Below are 24,684 nucleotides of genomic sequence, written 5' to 3' on the forward strand. Positions count from 1 at the left end.
TACTGTACAGAGGAACAGAGAGAAGCCACGCGGACAGCATCAGATGGCGCTGGCAGTGATTTTTTTTTTTTCTGAAGTTGGTTTTTGTTTTGTTTTGTTTTCATCTGAAGGAAACAGAACAGTCAAAGTACACTTCAGGTTACAAAGTACAGCAGCTAAGCCCAGCAAGTCTAATTCAGAGTAAGCACAACAGGCTCCCAGCCCCCCACCCCACTGACCAACCACACAATGGATGTATATACAGAGGTGCCACTCACCCCGACTGAGCAGCTAAAGCTGAAAATCCCATCAACAACCTACATTCAACTGAAAAGCTGCATCAGACACAACATTTTCTGGAACCCTTGTTAAGATTTTTGTCTCTCCTAAGCCAGGAGTTTGAATGGAAGAAAGAATGTTCCAGAACCCTGAAAAGACAGAACTCTTCTTCCCACTTGTCAGAATAGGATAGCATGGAATTCAGTGGAGCTACATGCAGAACAGTTCAGATCAGACAGTGCCTGGTGACCTCTGACCTTTTTATATAGAGACTTGGCACTGCAAACCTAAGTGATATTGCCCTGCCCACCCAATCTGGAAGCCAGGAGGTTTCCTTGGTAACAAGAGTGTCTGGCTTTCCCTCAGCACCAGGCAGCACCTTCAGGCAATTGCATAGTTCTTTTTGCTTTTTGCAGCGGTCTCCATGGCAGTGAGGTTCACACATGGGCTTGAGTTGGGCTTGTTTTGGGGGATGGAGGTGGGGTGTGGATTCTGGTGATGAAGATTTTAAAATTATTTGCCCGGAACCACAGGGGTTATTTTTATTGAAATAGAAAGAAATGTTTATGGCCTTGCCTTGCTAAGAAAGGATCTTGGTCTCTTGGGGCAGGGAAGGATGCTATCTGGGAAGCAAGTCAAACAGGAATGGTGGGAAGGCTCTGAGGTTTGACCCGCTCTGTCAACTGGATACAGGAACAGGCATGGGTGAAGAGTTTCATCAAAAACAGAGTGTGACAAATGGGGACTCATAAATTTGTCATAAAATTGGGCAACAGACTCAAGAACTGTACAAATTCACAATCCCATCTATGGGCAAAGATAAAATTCTTTCTGGTTTTTACGGATCTCAGCAAGCACAATGCAACCTCAGCAATGGATACAAGGCCAATGAGGTGAGTTTGATGCTGTCTCTATTTCTGCATAGACTATAGATCAGGTACAGCCAGCCTGCAGCTCATACACTGTAAGCATCCCTGATAGTGAATACCCAAAATGTTTTATGTGACATCATCATTTGACAATGTCAAAAGGTTGGACACCTCTGCCAGTGCAGATGGTTATATACTTCCAACTCATCATCTCATATATCTTATTCCATATATGTATAAATGTACCACAGGGAATGGTCCCTTAATCATATATGTGAAAGAACTGGACTTGGATCACTGCTAGGTTTCTCTTGCATAGAAAAATGCATCTCCTTCCCAAAGGCAGTTATATATTATTAAAGATGTGGTCCAAAGGGCCATCAAGCTAACACAATCTAATGGGCCGCGCACAGAAAGCTCAGTCTTACAGCATACATCTGTTGGAAACCTTGGATTTCATGCAAAGGCAGTATAAGGCTGAGTCACGAGAGCTGGGTTAGTGCTATAGAACTCACCAGAAAGAAACCATAAGGGAATGGAGAAATAACTCAGTCAATCAAGGGTGTTTTCAAACACAAGCTCCATAATGCATATAGATTTCACTATAAAAATATTATTCTTTAAAAAAATACATAAATGTAAATAGTCCATTTCTATAGTGGCTCCTTACCCCACCCATTTCATGCTACTCATTTTAGACCACAGTAAATACATGCCCTGAAGGGTGGCCCCATAGAAGTCTATGTCTGTTGCTTTTCCGAGCTAGTCCTTACAACTTACAACTGTGCTCCTGGACCCGGGTAGGGGGCCTAACAGGGTCTCTCACAGCAGGCAGTCCAGTGAGGAAGTCTCTGTAAGAAGACATGTGCTCCCCATGACCTGCCCCTGGAAGGTCAGAGGGATTCTGCAGGCTCAGATGGGAACGGAAACACATTCAGTTGGTGGAGGGGGAGAAACAAGGCCCAGGCTCTGTCTACGGTAACCCCTCTGGGCCACACCTTCAGGTTCTGCCTGAAGCTCCTGTGATGCGATCACAGTTCTGGGTTGGAGTGGGGAAGAGAATGTTGTGTCAACACAGCTTTGGAGTACAACCTTTGATCTGTTTGTTTGTTTGTTTGTTTTTTCAACAGGACAGAAAAGGAGAACATAAACAGCACTGCTAAGGCAACATATCCACTGGCACATCAGAGCTTTTTTTGTCATTCATTGTGTTGACATCACAAGGCAAATACATTCTGTAAACATATATGCTATACAGTACATTAACCGTCCAAGAAAAGGAAACGAAAGTCACCCTGTATGTCTTTTTTTTTCTGGGATTCTGTTCTTTCAAGTCAGAAGGAGTTGCCGGGAATCTAAAGGAGAATTTTATGCTTGGTAAGAGAAATGCTTTTCTTTAGATTATGAAAAAAAAAAAAAAAGTGCAGTGACTTGAAAAAAACCCAAGCGCCCCAGGTTACCATTCAGAGGCAGTAGGGGAAGAAATGACCATTCACACCTCAGCTGTAGAAACTTAGAAATAGTCACAAAATATAAAAAAGTCATTGACATCAGGAAACATTCTGTTTTCCTGCTTAGTAAGAGAAAACAGTGAAAAATTATTGTTATCATCTTCATCATCATCATTATTACAAAAGTTAAGGCTGTCCAGATCTTGGATGCAGAAAGTCTGTGGTCCCTTAATTATGTATTTTCACATTGACAGCTAGGTTTTTGTGTGGCAGTTCTGACCCTCTGGTGTTAGACCGGCATGGGGAAGGGACTCATAGGCCTCTTAAATTGTGTTCACATGAAGTTGGGGGAGTTGGCCGGAGGACCACCAGTGCAATTTTCTTTTAAACATTTCGGGATGTAATCTTTATACCGCGCTGCATCCAAACAGGCAGCATTTGGGGTTTTCATGATGTGGGATTTGAGAAGTTTGCTGAAGCCATAAAAATCCACACTCTTCTAAGGAGGGGCTTTAGTTTTCCCTACAAGGTGCAGGTAGGTTTTCCTGGTAAGTCCTAAGGAAGGCTAGGCTATGAAGGTGAGCTGCCAGCAGGAACCTAAGATCCGATTTTTCTCATTATTTTGAGCTGTTTTCTATGTACCAATCGCGCCAAAGCCCCTGCAGTGTTTACTAACCCAGTAGAAGAAAGGATGCTTTCGCAGTCTGTCCTAATCAATACACCTTGATTAAGAGACCACGAGTTTTCAAATAATTAACTGCATATTTATAAAGTTTTTGAAACCCATCTCTTTAAAAGACTGGGAATTTATGGATTCAGTTATAAATGTAGGTGTTACAAAAATACAATATGAAACTATTCACCTTGGAATGGCTTAAACTGTAAACGGACACCACAGGAAATGAGGGCGCATCTTCCAGGGAAGGGCACACTAGTGAGTTAATCTCTGCAGGTAGACGGCCACACAGAGAGAGAGCCCAGTGTCTAGGTTTTAAGTAAGAACAACACCAACAAAATATGTCCTCAGTGTACATTCTGTCTACTTTCATCCATGCTTTAAATGGACAGGGTCAGTGTTTATTAAGAAGGAAGGGCCAGGACATGTACTTTGGCAGTTTGCCTCGATCACCTCACTCTGTCTTCTGCTTTTCTGATACCCATTTTTTTTTTCCTGGCCTTAAGTAATTTACAGTTTGCATGAATGTTCTGTGGTTCCTGCGAAGAAACTTCTTTAGGAAGTGAAGGAGTTTGGCTTCAGAGTTTTGTCCCAGAGATGACACTGTATCCCTTGGAAGCTCTCTCTATTGTGCTTTTCCCTTTTTATAAACTTTCAACACAGCAGGGAATTTTTCGGACCTTTCCTGGACACCGCCAATGATAAGTGGAATCACCGGATACTAGCCAACCATCTGAGAAGCAATTTGGGTTTTGTTGATACATAAGGAAAATAATATAATTATGGGTAAAAGATTAAAAAAGAATTCCCTAAGGAAAAAAAATGACAAGACTATTCAAGCCATAAAGATTCTTTAGCTATGTCGGGCTAGACTTGGTCATTGTTACTGTCAAAGAATCTGATTAAATACTACTGAAATAAAAATAAATATCTCTTTCCTCCTTTTTTGACTCTTATTTAAAAGGGAACTGATTGTATAATATATATATGTATATGTATATATTAGACACATATATATGTGTATATCTGTACATTTTTGTCTTGCTTTTTTGTTGCTTCATTTTTTGTTTTTGAGGCAGAGTCTCGCTATGTCACCCTAGTTAGCCTGGACTTGCTATATAGATGAGGCTGGCCTCAGACTCACAGGGATCTGCCTGCCTCTGCCTCTCTGATGCTGGGATGAAAGATGTGCTCCACTCTGTTGAGTGGAACGGATTATACTTTAAAGAACAGCCTAACTAACATTAGCTCAAAACAAGATTGTGGCTTTTGCAACTTCATCATGGGTTCTTTACTCTGGTTATGTAACCACACAACCACATACCTTACTGATAGAAGGGGTAATATCACAGACAATAATGAGAGAGAGAGACAGAGAAACACACAGAGAGAGACAGAGACAGAGGGACAGAGAGAGACAGAGAGATAGAGACTGTCAGTAGTCATGGGAAAGGCAGAGTCACAATTACAAGCCTGCTTACATTTTCATCATCAAGGCCATGACTTGATGCTGTAGGTGGGCTGATTGAGGATTTGCTGAGCCTGAATCCCCCACAGAGACTGGAATAGTATGCAAACATCAGCCATATTCAAATATACTTTCATTTACTGTAGCCACAAATAATTTTAATAAGGGCAATATGTCTTACTTCGATTAAATGATATTCTTTAATAGCAAAACTTTAGAGCAAATCCTAACTTGGAGTTTGCCAGTCACTTGCTCATAATAATAATGACCCACAGATGACGGCAGGTTATCCTTGGTCCTTGAGATCTTATGAAGAGTAGGAGGTACAGACTGTTGTCTTCATAGATAAGCAGTTCTCTTAAGAAGAGCAGGGGGGATGTGTCCTAGAAGCTCCAAACGTAAAGCCCAGGGGTCCTGAGCTCTGCCATCCTCTCCCTCACTGTGCTTTTGAAACCTCACATTGAGCAGTCAGAATCCCCAAGAGAGTAAAGGAGGCAGGCGAAGTGAACTTTTAGATTGTGCATTTCCCAAATGAATTCTTAAAACAATAGATTGTCTAAAGCCTTGGGCACTAGTTTCTCCTTTTGTGGAAATGCGCTTATCCACATGGCGTTTTATTCAAGGCTTGTGTGCTATCTAATCACCTGTGGGGGAAAGTGAAGCTGAGGGCAGCGAGGGCTGTTGGCACTGACCCAGGCTTCCGGATAACAGAGTCACTGCACTCTGACCCAGGGTTCCAGATAACAGAGTCACTGCACTCCACTGCAGCTGCTTTCCCGGCTGCCCAGACCTAGGGTAATGCTACAGTTCTCTCAGGGAAACCATGGAGGGGACATCTGAGAAATTAGTTCACTTCCTTTCTTTAATTTTTCTTGTTTACATATTAAAGATTAAAAATGACTCATGTGCTGGGCGGTGGTGGCGCACGCCTTTAATCCCAGCACTCGGGAGGCAGAGGCAGGCGGATCTCTGTGAGTTCGAGGCCAGCCTGGTCTACAGCGCGAGATCCAGGAAAGGCGCAAAGCTACACAGAGAAACCCTGTTTCGAAAAACCAAAAAAAAAAAAAAAAAAAAAAAAAATGACTCATGTGCTCAATAAAATGAAACTACTTGAGAAAAAAAATGTCATTTTTCTCTAATCATAATAAATATAATTTTAAGCCAAGAAATGAACAAAACGACAGATTTATCCTCCAACAAGCTAAATGGGACAAATTTAGTTGCCTCTGCAATTCTTCAAGCTTCCTTATTTTATTATTTTTTCTGAGCTACTTTTTAGATATGTTGAGACTTGATGTGGGAGGTCAAGTATACGGTTCTTGAGGCTATATTCTGTGGGAACATACATGATTCTATTATTGATTTATACATAATTTATGCATATTATGAATGTCTGGGTAAATAAAGTCACCTCTCATTAAACAGTTAACACCATCACCACCTCATCTTATTCCTGTATTAGAGTTTTCTTTTCTAAATTCCTTCCCTTTGGTTTCACTAAATGCATGGCTGTCCAGATTGGGGCAATGCTAACAATGTATTTGAAGGGCTGTTCATCATGTTTTAGATTAAAAAGAAATTCCTCAATATTCTAGAATTTCCAGAAATTGAATCGAAGCTTTAAGAAGCCCAGGAATGTGCCACTCAGTCAGACCATGTGGAAGAATTTAAGATCTTTCTTTATCTTTCAACATTTCTCACAATGAAAAACATTTGTTTGTTTTTTGTTGAGACAGAGTTTCTCTGCGTAGCCTTGGCTATCCTGGAACTCACTCTGTAGACCAGGCTGGCCTCGAACTCACAGAGATCCATCTCATGTGCCACTACTAGTAGCCAGGATGTTTTTTTTTTTAAAGAGTGGAGAAACCTACACCTTGAGGTTACCTGAAACATTCTCTTACCCATGGGGACATTAAAAAACAAAAGAAAGCACAGATGTGAGACAAATCTACCAGGCACAGGAGATGGACAGCTAATGCGTACAGCACCATCCTGGATACAGTGGGGGGTGTAACGACAGCCCCCAAAGGTCAGAAAGACTGCTTTAAGAAATATGGTCACTGCAGAGAGACTTCTCAAAATGATCCCCTCTTTGAAAATAGATGAATTCAATCAGAAAATATCCATGAAAAAGAAAACAATATAAAACTTTACATTTCGGGGGAGCATGGAGACAAGGCTTATGGATTGGTGAGCACTACGGACACTGAAAACAGTGCTGGCCTGAGGTCCTTAGAAAATCCTGTATAAAGGGTTCATTGGGCAAGCCAGAGGAAGGGAAAGAGCTGCTGACTGGCGGGTGATAAATCCGTCCCTACACTTCAGCTGGGACAGGCGCTGGGTTCTTTGCTTTCGAGTCAACTTCATCTCGGTTTTAACAGAAGGAAAATACAATACTGTAATCTGGAAGCTTATGTAAGGCAGCAAAGAAAACGTGTCATCCTAGAACAGCCAGATTAGGTAGAGTAGGTCCGCTTTTGGCTATGCTAGCAACCGGCTAGAGCCCACAGCATTTTGCTACACAAGATATATAAAAAAAAAACAAAACAAAGATCCACACAGCAAAAGAGGCAGGTGAGAAGCCAGGGGCATGGCAGTGTGTGTGTGAGTGTGTGTGTGTGTGTGTGTGTGTGTGTGTGTGTGTGTGTGTGTGTGTGTGTGTGTGTCTATGTGAGAGGAACACACGCCAAAATGAAAACCCCCGGTGCCAATGGGTTTGAGTCCAGTCAAGTCAGTTAAGGCTACTAGATAACCAGTTGCTATGAAGAGTCCTCTCCCATCGAGCAGTAGGGCACTGATTCACTCTTGAAGACACAAGGAAAGGTTTAGAGGAAAAAGTAAGTTCTCGGGGAGAAAAAAAATGGAGCACACACATGCACGTTGTTTCCCAAGTGAGAAGGAAAGATGTGAGTGAGAGATCAAAGCAAATCCAACTGCGAGGCAAGGCAGGCGTCTGCTTCCAGTTCACAGTATCTCAGTTAGTGGTACAGTGAGGTCTACTTAAGAGGTGGAGAGTAGAGAGGCTGCCCGGAAGAAAGGGGAGGAGAAAGAAGTGGTCACATGACAACACAGCATTGACACCGCTTTTTCTTTTGGGTACCTGGGGCCGGCTCTGTGGCCAGGCTCTCTTCCTTGCCTTCTGGGGATGAGGGTTCTGTGGTATCTGACACGGGCCTCCCGGACACCAGCTCAGCTGCGTTCCCGTCGATTGTGGACACATCCGTCACCGTCTTCTCTCTTAGCGACTTCTCATCGTCTTCATCGATCAGGACTAATTCGGCCTTGATGGTTTCGTCGTAGCCTAGCACCTTTTTAGTCTCCTCTTCATCTTCGATGTTTTGGTAGCCCATAAAAATCATGGTGACGGGTTGATCCAGGTTCGCCTCTGGCCCTTCCGTGCCGGAGGGCTGGGCCTGCTGCGCGGGGTTTCCCGAAGCTTGATCTTTCCTGGATTTTTGCACCATTTCTAACTTGGCTTCTTTGCAGAGCATGTGTTCCTTGGGATGGCCCAGGCTCCCATCTGCAACAACAGTCCTTTCCGACATGTGCCCCCTGCAGCTCGATTGTCCAGCCTTCTGAATTAGTTCTTCCACATCCCTTGCGCTTAGTTTGTGGACTCCGTTTTCTACCACGGTGCCTCCTGAGTGCACCTCATACACTACTTTGGTACCATCATCATAGACTTTGACTCCTCTCTGATGGACCCCCTCTGGGCCAATGGTGGATGCAGAGAGAATCTTGGTCTCTCCTGTTTGTTTGTCTTTCTCCACATTAATTTCCATGGCGTATACAGCTTGAATGAAAACAAGAGAAAGGAAGTGCATGTTACAACAAAAAAAGCCAGTGAATGGTTAATTGCCAAACAGACAGAAAAAAAAAAGTGGTTTGTGCCCTTCCTATCGTAACCACCGAGCATCCTGAGTAGTAGCAGGAGGTGTGCAGTGTGGACAGAGATGGTGTGTGTATTCTTCACACAGCAGCTTCATGCACTGGGAAGACAGATGCAGACAGTGACCACATCTCAATGAGCTCGGACTTTTTAGGAGACCAGCTAAAATAAGAACCTTCAGATCTAACAGGACAGAATCTATCAGGGAAGGCCAGCGACATGCAAGCGATTCTGACTGAGATCTGCTTAGGCTTATAGACAATTTCCAAGATGTGCCTACATTCCAGAACCTTACAGTTGTTTTTCCAACTCTTTCACCAAATGTGCACCTATTTTTTCCTCCCCATTTCGTTGGACCTGTTAATGCAGAAGATGCCGAGTGTTTTGCCCGTGGGACATAACTGTCCTCCCCTAGGCTACAACCAGCTACTCGTAGAAACTGAAAGAATAGGAAAGCATGGTACTGTGTTCTCTGAGAGTCATCCAGTCATTAGCTGACCTCCAGCCAAAGTGGGAACTTACCATATACAACCCTAGGATGAATTATTTGTATGACAGAAAGCATCCTTCAAATGGCTCAGTGACCACAGCACCATATGGAAGTCACAGAGTCATTTTAAAGGGTTATTTTCAAATCACATGAGATGGAGTACATCTGTGTCACTTAGCAAAACTTCTAAAAAAGAACCAGTGAAAGAATAGGTTGTCACGGCACCTATAACATAGGAACTGAGGATGATGCCCAGAAGGTCCTCTGTCCTTTCTCTCTCCCCCTCCTCTCTCTCTCCTCTCTCTCTCTTTCTTTCCTCCCTCCCATTCCCTAACACCCCAAGTCTCTCTCTTTCAGCTTTTCGAGACAGGGTTTCTCTGTGTAACAGCTCTGGCTGTCCTGGAACTCACTCTGTAGACCAGGCTGGCCTCGAACTCACAGAGATCTGTCTGCCTCTGCCTCTGCCTCCCCAGTGCTGGGATTAAAGGCATGCAACACCACCGCCCGGTGCTCTGTCCTCTCTTATCTGCACAGTGCTAAGGCTCATGACTCTGTCCCATTATATTTTCCCTTCTGTTATCTTTTCTTCTGCTCCGATCCATACTGTGCCTGATGCTCCCCACCATGAGACTCTCCGCTCCTTTTGTCTAGGCTGAGGAAGAGTGTCATCCAAGGGACCTGATGCTGGTTTGGTGTTCCTAAGTACCAGCTCTCCCCTGTCCTATAGCCTCTTGGGATGCCCAACGTTTGTGTCCATTCCCTCGGAGGCTCCTGTGAGACACATGTTGTGGATGGAATGGTGGCCCACGGAGCCACCTGGCTGCAGGCACCCTTCACGTAGTTGCCACTCAGACCCACTGGACTCAGCAGCTTCAAAACCCTTACATCTTTTTCTCTTAACTCCTCCCTCATCTTGGTGCAGGGTGACACTAGTCCCACAGTTTAGGTGCTTAGTTGTTAAGCCAGAAGCCTGGAATCACGTCTATCCCTTCTTTCTCATCCCTCACATGCAGGCACTGAGAGCATCTGCTGAGCATCATTACCAGGTTTCACATTTCAGTGACTCTTCTGTTTCCCCACTCAAGTCCCGAGGACGACGCCTATGGACAGAGGGCCCAAGGCAGACTGGGGCCTGCTTTTGTATGGCCAGGAGGAAGAATGGTTTTCTATACTTTTTAAAGGGTTGTATAAAAAGAAAGAAGTCATTTGGGAAGTGGAGACAGGGGGATTAGGAATTCAGGGTCACTCTCCACTGCACAGTGGGTTTAAGGCCAGCATGGGCCACCTGAGACTCTGTCTCAAAAAGGGAAAGGAAAGAAGGAAGGAGACAGAAGGAAGAGGAAAGAGGAAGAGAGAGAGACTCAGAAGGAGGAGAGGGATAGAAGGGAAGAGGAAGGAAATGGAGAGAGGAGGAGAGAAAAGGGAGAGAGACGGAGGGAGAGAAGGAGGGGAAAGTGGAGAGGTAGGGAGGGAGGGTAGGAGAGAGAGAAGAAAGATGAGAGGGAGGGAGATTGCTAACAGAGACTATGTGGTTCACAGAGTCTGAAATCTTTACGAGCGGCCATTTACTGGGGAAGCCTGCTGAGTCTGGAGCATGCCTGACCTGCCCTTCTCAGAAACCTGCTCTTGTCTGGGCGGGTTAACCACCAACTCCCCGGCTCAGCACACAGTTCCTGTCAGCATCTGTCCCCATCCCTCCTTCCTCCTCATCTCATAGTCTGTCTTACTTTCCATACACGCTGGCCACCACAAACCTCACTTTATGTTCACGACACTGACCAGACTATTCTGGGCCTGTGGTTCTTCTGCCTAACCTGCTTTTCACAGTTCTGCTCCAGTAATCTTCTAGAATCTCACATACTTGCTCGTCAATGCCTGAACCCCTGCCCTTTTCTGAATATCTACAACCTATTAAGAAGATCCTTGTTGCTTTTTTAGCTGTCAAATCCTCTCTCTCTTTTCTCCTCACATAGAAACAAATCACTCCATCACATGTCTAAATAGTTCCTGATTTAACGATTCTCCCCTGCAAAATCCTTTGCACTTTCTACACATCCAAATACAACAACACAGTCACCAAGGTCAAGATCAACTGCCCCTTCTCCCAGATGTGGACGGATGCTTTCTTCGAACCTCCCATCTCTAAGTCATCACTTTCTTCTTGAGACTCCATGGACACTTTCTAAACTTGTGAGGACACTGAATAATTTCTACCCAGCAGTGTGTGTGTATAGTCTAGGGTGACTCTGAACTCCAAATCTTCCCAAGTGCTGAGACAATAGTGTACACCACCACTAGTATTTGTAGGGATGATTTATCAGCTTCCTGTATTTATATATATATATATATATATATATATATATATATATATATATATATATATATATATATAATGGTTCCTCGCCTACCTTCTTTGTGTGATCCTCCATCGCCAGCCCCTACCCAGAACCTTTTCTACAGAAGGTACCTGATAGATACATTTGCCAAATAAATGTAACTAAATGGTCTTCACCAGTCACAAATACCAAAGAAAGGTGCACAATTAATGCTTGTAACAGTTTAAGACATCAGCAATAACATTGTTCCAGTTGCTTGCATGATAAGATACAATCTGTTCAAGGTGGACATTGAGCTAAAATGATTCAGAAGAAAAAGTCCAATGCCTAGTTTTCACAATATCCATTTTGAATGTTTTAGTTGCTTGGCATAAAGATAACGATTTTTTATCAAGTAACACTATGGGAAGCCAACCATTATTTGTCACAGAGGCACATGGGTTCACACACAAAGACTGTGATATAAAAATTGTATTTATCTCAGTGATTTCCTGATTTTCCATACAGCATGTGGTCAGAGAAACAAAATGTGTATTTACAATTTTACATGGACTCCAAAGCTTGTTTTTAAAATATTACAATTGAATTAAAATTCAGATTTGGATTAAAATATAGTTCATCACTATTAACATAATGATTGACGGTGGTAGGTAGAATAGTGAATTCTCTCCCAAACTTCCAATGACACGTGAACAAAATGATATATTAACCTGTCATCAGTACAGAGTATGGAACAAAATATTTCTATGCTGGTGTGTCAGGACACAAATGATTAACGGGGGGATGTTTAGAGACGACCCCCTCTCTGCCCAGAACACTCTCATAGTTGGTCCATTATCGCTCCTTCCCCATCACTGCACCCAGCCTCCTGGATGTTTAGAGATGCCCCTCTCCCTGCCCAGAACACCCTTATAGTTGGTCCATTATCGCTCCTTCCCCATCACTCTGCACCAGCCTCCTTTCCCCTTTGCCTGGAACTAGAGGGTAGGGAGGTGAGTAGTCCTTCTCTGGAAAGGTGATGTAGGTCCACGGTAAGAAGTGGACAGAGTTTAGTGGGAGGGAGGGTAAAAGCTGGGTGGCATGCGGAAAGGTGGTGAATGAAGCTGGAGTAGTGGTGAGAAAGGAAAGCGGATGATGGAATCCGAGAACTACTGCTGAATTAGTGGAGGTGGGAAGTAGACATCAGGCAGGAAATCCAATCTCAGATTCCTTCTTAAGAATCCATATGATGCTCAAGCTGGCTTCAGGTTTGCTTTCCAGCCTCACCCTCTGGAGTACTGGATTACAAGCACGGACCACCACACTGGCCTCTGGATTCCTTTTGATTTTTTGTGTGCCATTTTAAGTGTTATTAAATGTGACAGGACACTGGGACAGGACCACATGTGGACACAGTTTCATGAGGGGTGTATATGCATATTTATAAAGTACATATTGTACATGACCAGTTCAATGTTTCTGTCACTGAGCACAGAAAATTTTAAGCATGTTATGACTTAGCTTTATGTTATAAAATACAATATACACAAGTACTTTGTCCTTCTTGACAAAAAATAAGGCTTCAAAAGGAAGCATAGATTTTTTCCTTTCTTTTTTTTTGTAGCAGTTCATCAGGGATGTGGTCCCAATTTCTCTCTGCCTTTACTCTTCTTTGGTAAAGGGTACTGAGGAAGACTCACTGAGAATCTCTGACTTAATTAAAGGCAGTGCTAAGTCCTCCTGGATGGGAACGTGGGAATATCAGCTAAACTTCCGGAAAGCTACACAGGAGGTAAGGAAGCTTACCTTGGTGTTTTTAAATGAGATTCACATTTTGCTTTTGTTCTCAAACAGTAACAACAAACTGAACGAGGGTGGAGATGGATCAGTAGGGTACAGTCACTTCCGTTTTAACTTCATTTTCCCTGTTTCTGTCGGGGTTAAGATTGAACCCAGGGCCTTATGCATGCAGCTCCAGTCCAAACTTTTTTTTTTTGAGACAGGGTCTTGCTACGTAGCCCATTTTGCCTCAAACTTGCTGTCTTCCTCTTCTGTCTCTTGAGTCATAGGGCTGCAAGTGTGCTCCACCACAGTGGGCACCTTTTGGGGAGTTTTTTTGGTTTTGTTTTGATTGGTTTGTTTGCTAAAAGAGTAACTGTTCTGGAGCATCCAGTATTGAACTACAGCCCTTTGCGCTCTAGACAAATGTTTTACCATTCAGCTACATCTGCAGTCATCGTTTTATTTTTTAAGACATAGTCTCATATAGTCTAGGTTGTCCTCAAACTCACTATGTAGTACAGAATGACCTTGAACTCCTGAACCTCCTCCCTGTACCTCCCAAGTGCTGGGATGACGGATGGGTACCACCATACTTGGCTCCCTGACCCATTTTACTTTTATTTTGAGACATGGTCATACTCAGTTGCTCAGGCTAGCCTTGAACTCTTAATCTTTTTGCCTCAACCTCTCCAGTCATGGGATTACAGGCTTCTGCCATCAGGCCTGAGAGCATTTTGTTTTCAATGTATACAATTTTAAAACATTGTGTACAAAGAAATTTCTATCCGAAGCCTCTCCCTTCTGGCATGCCTTCATCTCTAGCCTCCCCACACGAAAGGTTTCTGTAGTTTGTGCCGAGGTGAGACTCATGAGGGAAAATGAGGAAAGTGCTTTCTTGGCCAGGAGCCCTGCCAGGACTGTGCAAGAGCCCTGTGGATGTGAGAGAATCTGAAAAAAGGCTTCCATGGTTCCTAGAAAAATGACCTGGGAGTGAGGGACACGAAACTCAAGACCGTTTGATGGGAGTCTCACTGAGAGGCTGCTTAGCGTTGGGAAGTACGCTGCTAGTGATGAGAGATTCAGTTGTTGGGTTTCAAACCTCGTACATTGACATCAGGAAGAGCGGCGCACGTGAAACCGTTATTGTCTTCCACTAATTCAGCAAGACAGCCGGGCAGTGTGTCTACTTCACTGATAAATATCAAGGGCCAATGCGACTCGATTCTCTAAAGAAACACAAACGAGCGGCTATTTTGGTGATTTGACTGGAAGCCTTAGTTCTCATCCCTGACACCCAAATGACAGAAACCTTTGTGATGGCAGAGGGCTTTGGGCAGCCCGAAGAGACGGGTCTGAGCAGTGGTTAATACTTAGTTTCAGTTCAGACTTATTCCCAGGCTTCCCTTTAGCTCTGGCAAACAGAAGGCAACTGTAAGCGTGGATGCTGTCTATAACAGAGAACAAGAGCACCTGACACAGGAAAGAGCAGGAGCAACCAGCAGGATCCTGCTGCAGAATCAGTCCAAGCACACAAACTCAAGAGGATGGAAAATTCCATTATGGTACAATCCCCTGATTCAGGCTTGAACTCCTAGCTTGCTTCCTTTGCCTCTCAGAGGTCATGTGTAAGTAGAAGCAACACATGCCTCACTGCCATTTGTCAGTGTGATGGGAGGTGTCCAAAGGGGCAGCAAGACAGTGGACCTGAACATGTACCCAGGTCATACCCATCTTTGGGCCCCATCATTCTTCATTTACACCGTGTTGGTGCAGCCTGGGTGGTTCATGAGCCAGTGACGTGTGGAGTACACAGGAGAGCAGTAGCAGGCAGATCATTATAGTCACTCACAATGGAGGATGTTGAGCTGGGGATATGTTGCCTGGAAGATCCCTAGCAGCCAGCATTATAATCTCTCACAGGCAAGTTATGCATATGCCTGGCTTATTAAGCAGACATACCTATAAGTGGTCTTACCCCTCTGAGCATATGGTTATATTCACACCTTCTCTTGAGGTTGGAGTGTAAGATTGGCCATTGTGATATCAACAATGAAAACAAGGGAATCAATTCAGAGTGGCTTTCCTCTCTCATCTCACAGGTCAATCTCTTACTCCAAAACCAGGCTGAAAAATGTTTCTTGACCCAGTTGTTTCCCCGAGACCTTAGTATTCTGCAGCACAATAGGGTGTCTATAACATGTATAGCTGCATGTAAATAGTTAAATCCGTAACTAGCATGCGCATAGAGTAAATGACAATATTTTATGAAGAAGAAGAAGAAAAGAAGAAGAAGAAGAAGAAGAAGAAGAAGAAGAAGAAGAAGAAGAAGAAGAAGAAAGGAGAAATTAAAAGGTTTCCAACATGAAAAAATGGCCAATGCTTATACAAGGATGAAAATATTGATATTCCTGATTTGATTACTACATATTTCATATCTATTCTGAATTATCACTTTTCATCCCATAAATACACGTAATTATTCTGTATCAATTAAAATAACCCAAACACCTAAAAATAAATAAATAGATAGATAGATAGATAGATAGATAGATAGATAGATAGATAGATACTAACAGATGTGTGATGTTGATGGGTAACAAAGGCAAATCAAGTTTCTTATCATTGGCTTCACCCCTTTTTGGTTAAGAAAAGCAAGCCAAGCTGAACAGTTCCAAGAAGCACATTGTAGAGGAGACACAGAGCCCCAGTGAATCAAGCCTTGAAAGTCATCCAGCATCCTGGGCTACGGCTGCTCTGGGCTTTGAGCACTGGGTCTCAGTGCCCTTCCCCAACAACTTTATCTCAAGAATCCTAAGCTTCATAGAAGACGCTGGAGGTTGGCACTCAGAATTCTGATTTTTAAAAAGGAGAGATGCTAGACTCCATAGGAGTGTGATAGTCAGGATAACAACCCTAGAGAGAGTTTTCAAAGAGCAGAGGCCACCATGTGCTAGTATGGACCCATCACACCGAATCTACACAGGGGAATCTCATTTTGTTTTAATTCAAACTCCCTAGAAAGATTAGTTAATGTTAAGTACATGTTGATTACAAAGATGTTGTGTTTCTGTGGACAAGATGGAAACATGCTCTGGATATTGGGACAGTCATCAAATCTTGATGACAGTTATGGTATTCACTAATCTGATTACCGGAGTAGGCCAGTTCAGACACCCACTTGACTATTGCTAGTAGTCTAAGGTGGGGTCATCCTTGTGGATTCCTGGGAACTTCCCTAGCACCCTGTTTCTCCCTGTTCCCATGATGTCTTCATTTATCATGGTATCTCTTTCCCTGCTCTCCCACTCTGTTCCTGTTCCAGCTTGAACCTCCCATTCCCTTATGTTCTCATCCCCCATACCTTACCCCCACCCCCACTCCCAGTTTTCATCATAGAGCCTTCATCCAGTAACTGATGGAAGCAGATGCAGAGATCCATGGCTGGGCACCAAGACCATGCTTCAGGAGTCCAACTGATAGAGAGAGGAGGGATTCTATGAGCAAGGGACATCGATATCATGATGGGAAAATGTACAGAGACAACTAGTCAAACTAGTGGAAATTCATAAACTATGGCCCAATAGCTGTGGAGCCCCCATTGTACTGGACTAGGTCCTCTGGATAGGCAAGACAATTTAGCTTGAACTGTTTAGGGGGCTCCAGGCAGTGGATCAGGATCCATCCCCGGTGTATGAGCAGGCAGGCTTTTTAGGGCCCAGTGCCTATGGTGGGACACCTTGCACAGCCTCGGTTCAGGGAGGAGGGGCTTGGCACCACCTCAACTGAGTGTACCAGGCCCTGCTGACTACCCATGGGAGGCCTTGCCTTGGAGGAGGTGGGAATGGGGGGGTGGGCTGGGGGGCAGGAGGAGGGAGGAGAGTGGGATCTGTGGTTGGTATGTAAAATGAATAGAAAATTTTTTAATAATAAAAAAAAAACTTGATGACTGATTACGCCCATAGGTGTTAATTTAAAGTTACCAAGAACCAAGAGATCTTTAATGGTGCATGTAACCTCAGTGCCCTGACTTTGTTTTTTATCAGTAAAACAATAAAGACTAACGTCTTCTTTTCATAGTTGAGGTGGAAATCAGCCATGAAGAAAAGGGAGGTTCTGAGGTACCATAATCAAGAAGTATAAAGCCCCTAACAGTGGAGAAAGAGTTTTCTGCTTTCAAAACGGTTAAACCCTTGATTCAAATCTGATGCAGAAACACAAGATGCAAACACCAGTGCTTCTGGGCTGGAAATAAGAAAGGATGCTAGAGGTCTAGCTGTCAAAACATGACACCATTCCCTCCCTCCTTCCTGTTGCGGCTCTGGAAAACTCCCAACACTCAAGAGAGACGACTTACAAGAGGTTAATGGTCATGTCCGATTGACAAAGGCAGCAGGACACACAGCCCCTCCTAGTATTTCTCTTTGCAGAGTAAGAAATAAAAGCATTGAGTGGGGGCTGGGGGGATGGCTCAATGGGTAGAGTGACAGCATGGGACCTGAGTTTGGGTCCCTAGGATAAAAAAGCAGAGGGTGGCAGTGTGTGCCTCTAAGCGTAGTGCTGGGGACACTGAGGCAGGAGGATCTCTGGGGTTTGCTGGTCAGCCAGGCTAGCCAAATCAATGACCAGCAAGCAGGTTTTGCAAGAAACCGTGTCAACAAACAAACAAACAAAACAAAACAAAAAACAGAGAATGATTGAAGAAGACACATGACTTGGATTTCCGGCCAGCCACTATACACATCTGCACACATGTGTATCCACCCAAACAAAAGCATTCTGAAGGCTCTTATGTGAAAGGCATGGAAGCAACCGAGGGGAACAGACTACATGTTTCAGTTGAAAGCATTCAGACACACTGCCTGTCATGGAATCGACAGTGATGCTAAGTGGGGTCCCCCATAAAACAACACCGAGGCTTCGCTTTGGACAGGGAAGCGGAAAGGCAGTGGCGACCGACACCATGGGTACCCCAGCCTGTGGCATCATGCTTTGAGAGAGAATCTCGGTCTACCACAGAGCATCCTGGAGGGCTCTGAGTATTGCTCTGAGTTTAGAAGACCGGAAACAAAGTGAGGTGTGCTTGTGGGAGAGAGAGAAGAGGGTGGTAGAAGTTTTGTCAAAGCAACCAAGAGACTGTGCAGTGTCATTGAGGGGTATCAGGTACAGAACAAGGACCAGAAGGTGAAAGAGGAGGTAGGAAATGACAGTCCTGTCGGGGAAGTGTTCTAACAGAACCAAGCGGAGACGGAACGGGCCACTTGGGTGGAGGTTAATCTCTGGTCACTAAGGGATAGAACTGTGGCTGGAAGGCTCCAGGGTTTCTGTTTAGATAGGGGCTGGAATAGGGCTTCATAATTCTGAAAAATCAATGATTCTAAACACATTGCATTTAGACAGAATCCCAAGCCTTCCAAATTCCAAACAATCAGAATGTGAGCAATAACACTAAATAGAGATGTTCAAAGGGCCTGAGGTTGTATGAATTTCCGAGAGGACATTCCTAAAGCAAAATGGGCGGTACCGAGGAATTCTAGCAGCAAATGTTCCTGGTAAGTCTGATGCACACCCTGTGATCAGTTCACTGTGAGCCATAACTGACAATGAATATGAACAGCCCGGTCCAGAAACAGCCTGCGAACCAGCTGACCACAAGACATTCGATTCCTTCGGGAGCTGCACTTATACATAAATACATTCTTAGCTTAATAAATGTGGATATAAATTTACTTTCTAAAAGGCTCTGGTCATCTTGTACTTCTGAAAATATATTTTCCACCTGGGTCATTATGCATTCGTGGTCTCCTCAAATTGGCAAGGTGTCAAGTTGTAAGGGAAGGTATAGTCTTACATGTGGCTTCAATTGCATGGGTGCATTACCGTTGAACTTTACACTTTACACTGCCTGGCTATCAGTGCTGCCCCAATCCCTCCCTCCCTCCTCCTCCCTCTTCTCTCTTTCTTTCTCTTTAAGACAGGATCTCTCTACATAGTCCTAACTGTCCTGAAACCCACTGTGTAGACCAGGCTGGCCTCAAACCCACAGGGATCCTTCTGCCTCTGCCTCCGGAGTACTGAGATTAAGGGTGGGTGCCACCACACCCAGCTTCCATTTCTACCTCTCGACATGAATTCGGATATACCCTCTCTGTGGGTTGACTGGCCCTTTAGCGGGATCATACATGTCCTTTGAGGAAAAGAACCGAAAAGCTTCTTGCCACCAATTGCCAGGATCCACCAGCACCAAGCTTGTATAACAGAAAGACGTGGTTTTTCAGCATTTATTACCCCAATTGACCTTAGACATCACCCTGGGGCACTCCAAAGAGTCCCCAGCATGACAGCTAGTGAGTCTTTTCTAGAACTTCGAGCTTCAGTTCTAGCTCACCCCGACTCTAGATCCCCAGGGTTGGGGACCTGTCCTGGGTGTGGCCAAATGCCACTTACAGCCCCACCAGGCTCCAGAATTCTTGAAAAAGCAACGTGTAAGGAAGTGTTGAAAGACATCTGTTAGTCACTGAAATTTAGTTAGTGGACATGCCACCTGTGCCAATGATTAGCTTTCTGTGTTGCCTTATAGTAAAATAAGGAGGGACTTCTTGCTTCAAAAAAAATTCAGGTTAACCTGTATAAGGTTTATTCTGGTTTAAAAGCCCACAATTATTTTGTTTTAGTAACTATGTCATTGTGAGACTTATTTTAAACAAGAACTTACCGAGATCAGATAAACCAAAACTCAGTGTTCATATTTGAATCGGCCTGCACTGCCACTAAGTACAACTCAAGACAACTCATTCCTTCATTCACCCTGACCCATCTTTCTGAGCAGAGTAAGTGGTTCGGTGGAGAGAGTTATTGTGTGTGTCCCTGTGTTCTCATCTCTGGGGCATTTATGGGTGTGGCTCTTCATGTTCTACATTCACAAATATGGAGTCTGTACAGTTCCCTATGGTCAGCAACATTAGCAAGAAGCACACATTCATTAAATTTCTGCTTTCCTCCCCAAATATCCCCCAATAACTAAGAACTCCAGAAAAGTAAAGAGTTAGTGGTACATACTCATATTACGGGAAAGCTCGATTCTCAGTAGATTCATATGCTTTGAAAATCCTTCCCACCCAGCCTCAATCACAGCCCCTTTCCAGATGTGCAACATCAGTGAGGAAAATTAAAAAAAAAAAAAAAAACAAAAAAACCTGAGACACAATACAGGTTTACCTTAAGAGCAGAGCTAGGTACAATGACCACAGATACTAAAAAAATATGTCCCCTTTCCACCAAAGCTGGAGGGACAGTGCCCTGTGATTTCTTTATAACTCCTTCCTACTAGTCCTCAGCTGCCTTTGGGGCCAGAGTCGGCCCTGTGTGGCCACTGTCCATCTGAGACTGGGCTAAGGAGAAGCCTCCCTGTGTGAGGACACCAGGACCCCATCTCATAAACCAAGCTCAGAAGAGCACAAGCCCCCTGGACAGTCCTGGATTTGAAGCTAAAAAGGGTCGCAGGACTTACCAGCTGCTCTGCAGGCCCCTGCCTGCCCTGGTGATGGATCTGCTGTGGGTGAACAGATTGGCAGGTCAGGGAGCTGAGAGGAAATAGAACTTACTGCATTTGGTAGCAGAAAACAGGGAATACAACAGATGCAGTGTTGGGAGGCCCAGTGAGTTCACTGCCCAGACAGCAGCTTGCTTGCCCTACATAATGGACAAGAGGATCAGAGTCAACAGAGCCGAGCGTTAGCCCAGTGGCTGGAAGTCAACAGAGTCGCTGAGGCAGGAGGGATGCTGGCCAGACAGCTCAAGCCCCAGGAGTATCTGTCTATGGGAAGAGTCATCAGAAAGATCCAGAGTCCAGACGATGGAAAGGAGCAAAGACAGCCCAGCTCCTAGAGGCACTGTGAACTTGGTACAATTGAGCAAGCATGGGACACCCACTGAAATGTGCACGGAATAGTGCATTCCTCTTCTCTGCTCTCCATCCTGAGCTCCCCTTGTCCCCCCTGCAATGTTGGGGCTGAATCCAGGGCCTTGTACATGCTAGACAAGTCTGATACACTGACACCCTCTGGTAGAGAAAAGCAACAGTAGCTACTGCTGAGTTCCCTGCCCCACTGGGTGCTTTCATCCATCTGAAACTCCCCAAAAGAATCCCCATCCTTGAAAGACCAACTACATCCCCCCACTGCCAACCCCCCCAAAAAAAACCAAAAAACAAACCCAAAACCTGTTTTTCAGAAAAATTGAAATAATCTCTGGACACACTATATATATATAAAATTTATCTCTCTTCTCTCTCTCTCTCTCTCTCTCTCTCTCTCTCTCTCTCTCTCTCTCTCTCTCTCTCTATATATATATATATATATATATATATATATATATATATATATATATATATATATATTGAGACAGGGTTTCTCTGTGTAGTCTTGGTTGTCCTGGAACTCGTTCTGTAGACTAAGCTAGCCCTGAACTCAGAGATCCACCTGCCTCTGCCTTCTGAGTGCTGGGATTAAAGGTGTCTGCCACCACTGCCTAGTTCTTTTTTTCTTTTCTATGAAAGTGAAGTTTTTAAAAGAATCAGTTACTGTGCTACTGTACAGTAACAGAATCGGACTCGTTTGCAGCCCCTAAATACTAAGTAGAAAATCTATTTTTCAAAGTGGGTCTAACGGCTCGCATATTGCTCTGTAGTTTCCTTCTGGCAAAAGATATTTCAACGCATAAATGACTTTTGAAAATTATAAAAACAATTTCACATACATGGCTGTTTACACTCATGGTCTAGATCATTTCTTTACAATTCACTGCCTGATGATTCCCAGACGAAAGGTAACCACATGGAAGGGTTTGCTCTGACTTGCCCCCGTGCTTTCTTTTCCAAATTGTTATCATTTGTTTTCTCTAACACTTTATGCCCTCCCTGCCATCATCCTCACTTTTCTGAAACACAAAAACCAAGCATCTACCCCAGGCTTACCCCTGTGCAATCCACTCTGTGCGCGGCATCCTACGCATCCTAGGCGCCTCCCCGTCACTCCCAGGATAAAGCCATGCCTTCCAGGTTAAGAACATCTGTGTTTGCACTGCAGCGTGACACTTCTGTACTCTAGTCTAAAGACATTTCCTATGACTCTTAGCCGTCTTTCCTGTCCTGTTAGACTAGAAAACCCAACGAAAACAGAGACTGCTCTCTGCTCATCATGACTTCCCGGGGACCTAGGCCAGCACCAAGTATGTACTCAACGTATATTGTTAAATAAGTTAAATCAGCTCATTTGTAGTATAGATACAAAGACAACTCATGACAAGATCCAGAACTAAAGCCAAGCAGAAAGCAAGGTCACAGTGGAAGGCAGTTTCTAAGTGAGTGGGAAAGCAATCCATTCTGAAGATTTTTAAATGCTGTTACTTCCAAAATATAATTTCTTCACGTCTAAGAAAGAGTGACAAATGTTTTTAGTGTTTTTTTTTTAGCTCAGTCAATCCACTGTGTATTGATACCTAGAGACTGTAGAGCACATCAATCTATAGTGAATCAACACAAAATTTTAGAAACAGAGATTTGTGGCTTGCCCACCAACTGTATTATCTGGTTTATGTAGTCCCTGATTGTACCAATAAAACATAAATGCAGGGAAAGTGGAGGAAAGTCAAATATATTCTCTGAACTGGAAACAGAGCTTTCTGAGATATATTCACTCAGAGGACCACTTTTTATACACATTAGAGAAAACTCCAGTCTTTATCCCATGTTTTTGCTACTTCAGGCTGAGGTTCCAAATAACACTGCCAAGTGAACTCACTGTTGGCTCAGCAGAGGATGTGAAACTGGACTAAGGTGGGAGACCCTCACCTGCACTTGGGGATAAACACCTTGACAAGCCCACTTAAGAGGTAAGACATGAGGGGAATGAACACTGACAGGTATGCCAAAGTATCAGAAGAGACAAGGAAATCCCTGGAGTCAGACAAAAAGACCTGGGCATCTCCCAGAGAGAAGCAGGGAAGCAAAGAAGGAAGATACTAGAAAGCTGGGCTCTGTACGATGCTACGCCTTCGCGTGCATCATGGTTAAGTCCGAGGATCTTGGAACGACAATCACTCATTAGTAGTTACATGGAACTACTCCATGTCCCTTACATACCCCCACCAGAATCAGTGCTGTACTCATCTGCAGCTTCTCTTGTATTCTGCCTTGTGGCTTCCTACCTACAGTTCACTCAGGATCCTGGATGGTAGCCTTAACTCCTCCCACTTCAGGTCTCCATCAGTTCTTTGCCTGTTCCCCATCTCATACCTACCTTAACAACAACAACAACAAAAAAGTATGTGTGTATCTTGAGTGTACACACATGTGTGCATACATGCATGCATCCTCAGAGGCCAGAAGAGGTTGTCAGGTGGCCCCCTCTGTCTATCACTCTCCATTTATTCCTTTTAGGCAAGGTCTCTCCGTGAACCTGAGGGCATGCATATTCTTGGTTAGGTTGGAAGCTAACAAACCCCGGCAATCTTTCTGTTTCCATCAACCCTTGGAGACGGGATTACAGAGATGCCTGGCTCATTATATTGGGGCTGGGATCTGAAATTTGGTCCTCATGATTTCAGAGTCCGTGCTCTTAGATACTGGGTCATTGCTCCAGCTCCTTACCCTCTTTAACCTATTCTGTTGCTTTAGTACTGGCAGATCTTTTTTTTTTTTACTCCCCCTTCCCGTTTTTTAGCCTTCACACTGGAAAGACCTATAAACAGACACTGGACTAGGATCAGTTTCACTCTATGGCAACCAGGCCATGCACTGACTCACATATGAGTCTGAACAGTGCAGGATGTACTGATATTGGACCATCATGTTCTTAGGGCAAAGGTGGAATTTCTCTAAGACAATGGATTTTTTTTCCATATCAACCATGTGGGATTGAAAAAACAGGACACAATGCAGATAAGGTGCCTTTTTATGCCTGTAATTCCAACATCTGGGAGGCTCAGCAGGAGGATAGCCAGAGTTCAAGCCAGCCTGGGTAACATACCAAGTTCCAGGCCAGCCCAGGCTACAGAGTAATGCCCTGACTTAAAACAGGAAGAGCAGCAACACCCGGACAGATGTGGTAGTGCATGCCTGTAATCTCAGTACTCAGGACGAAAAGACAGGAGAATTGCCACAAGTTTGAAGCCAGCCTACTGTGTGTAGAATTCCAGCCCAGCCAGGGCTAGTCTAAGACTATCTCAAACAATCCCCCAAAGCAAAGTAAACAAGGAAAGTGGGAAGACACTGGACTGGAGTAAGGTTCATATTCCTTTTCTCCTTCCCCAGCTGTACAGGCATTAGAGTTTGGATCCCAGGCAGGAAAGCCAGATTTGAATATCCTTTTACTTCAGGGAGGAAGTCAGGCTGGGCGGTGGTTATAAAGATGCCTGAAGGGGAATCTGTGAAGATGAGTCTGGATTGGAGCCAGGGGTTGAGTAGCCATACAAACACTGGATATTTTTCT

The 24,684-nt window shown here is 44.1% G+C and overlaps 1 protein-coding gene across 5 annotated transcripts in view; it reads right to left on the minus strand.

Annotated features, from left to right (window-relative positions):
• The window catches only part of Palm2akap2 (PALM2 and AKAP2 fusion), a 485,103-nt gene that overhangs the window by 183,701 nt on the left and 276,718 nt on the right, over window positions 1-24,684 (minus strand). For 3 of the 5 annotated variants that reach the window (XM_052716743.1, XM_052716742.1, XM_052716741.1), the window contains exon 7: window positions 7,823-8,515. The exons of the other annotated variants lie outside the window; for them this stretch is intronic. In XM_052716743.1, coding sequence (XP_052572703.1) covers window positions 7,823-8,515 — 693 coding nt within the window. The remainder of the gene's footprint in view (window positions 1-7,822; window positions 8,516-24,684) is intronic. 5 annotated transcript variants of the gene reach the window in all.

This window comes from Peromyscus californicus, unplaced genomic scaffold (genome assembly GCF_007827085.1).
Source record: "Peromyscus californicus insignis strain IS unplaced genomic scaffold, ASM782708v3 Scaffold_5__1_contigs__length_169319896, whole genome shotgun sequence".
NCBI lineage: Eukaryota > Metazoa > Chordata > Mammalia > Rodentia > Cricetidae > Peromyscus > Peromyscus californicus.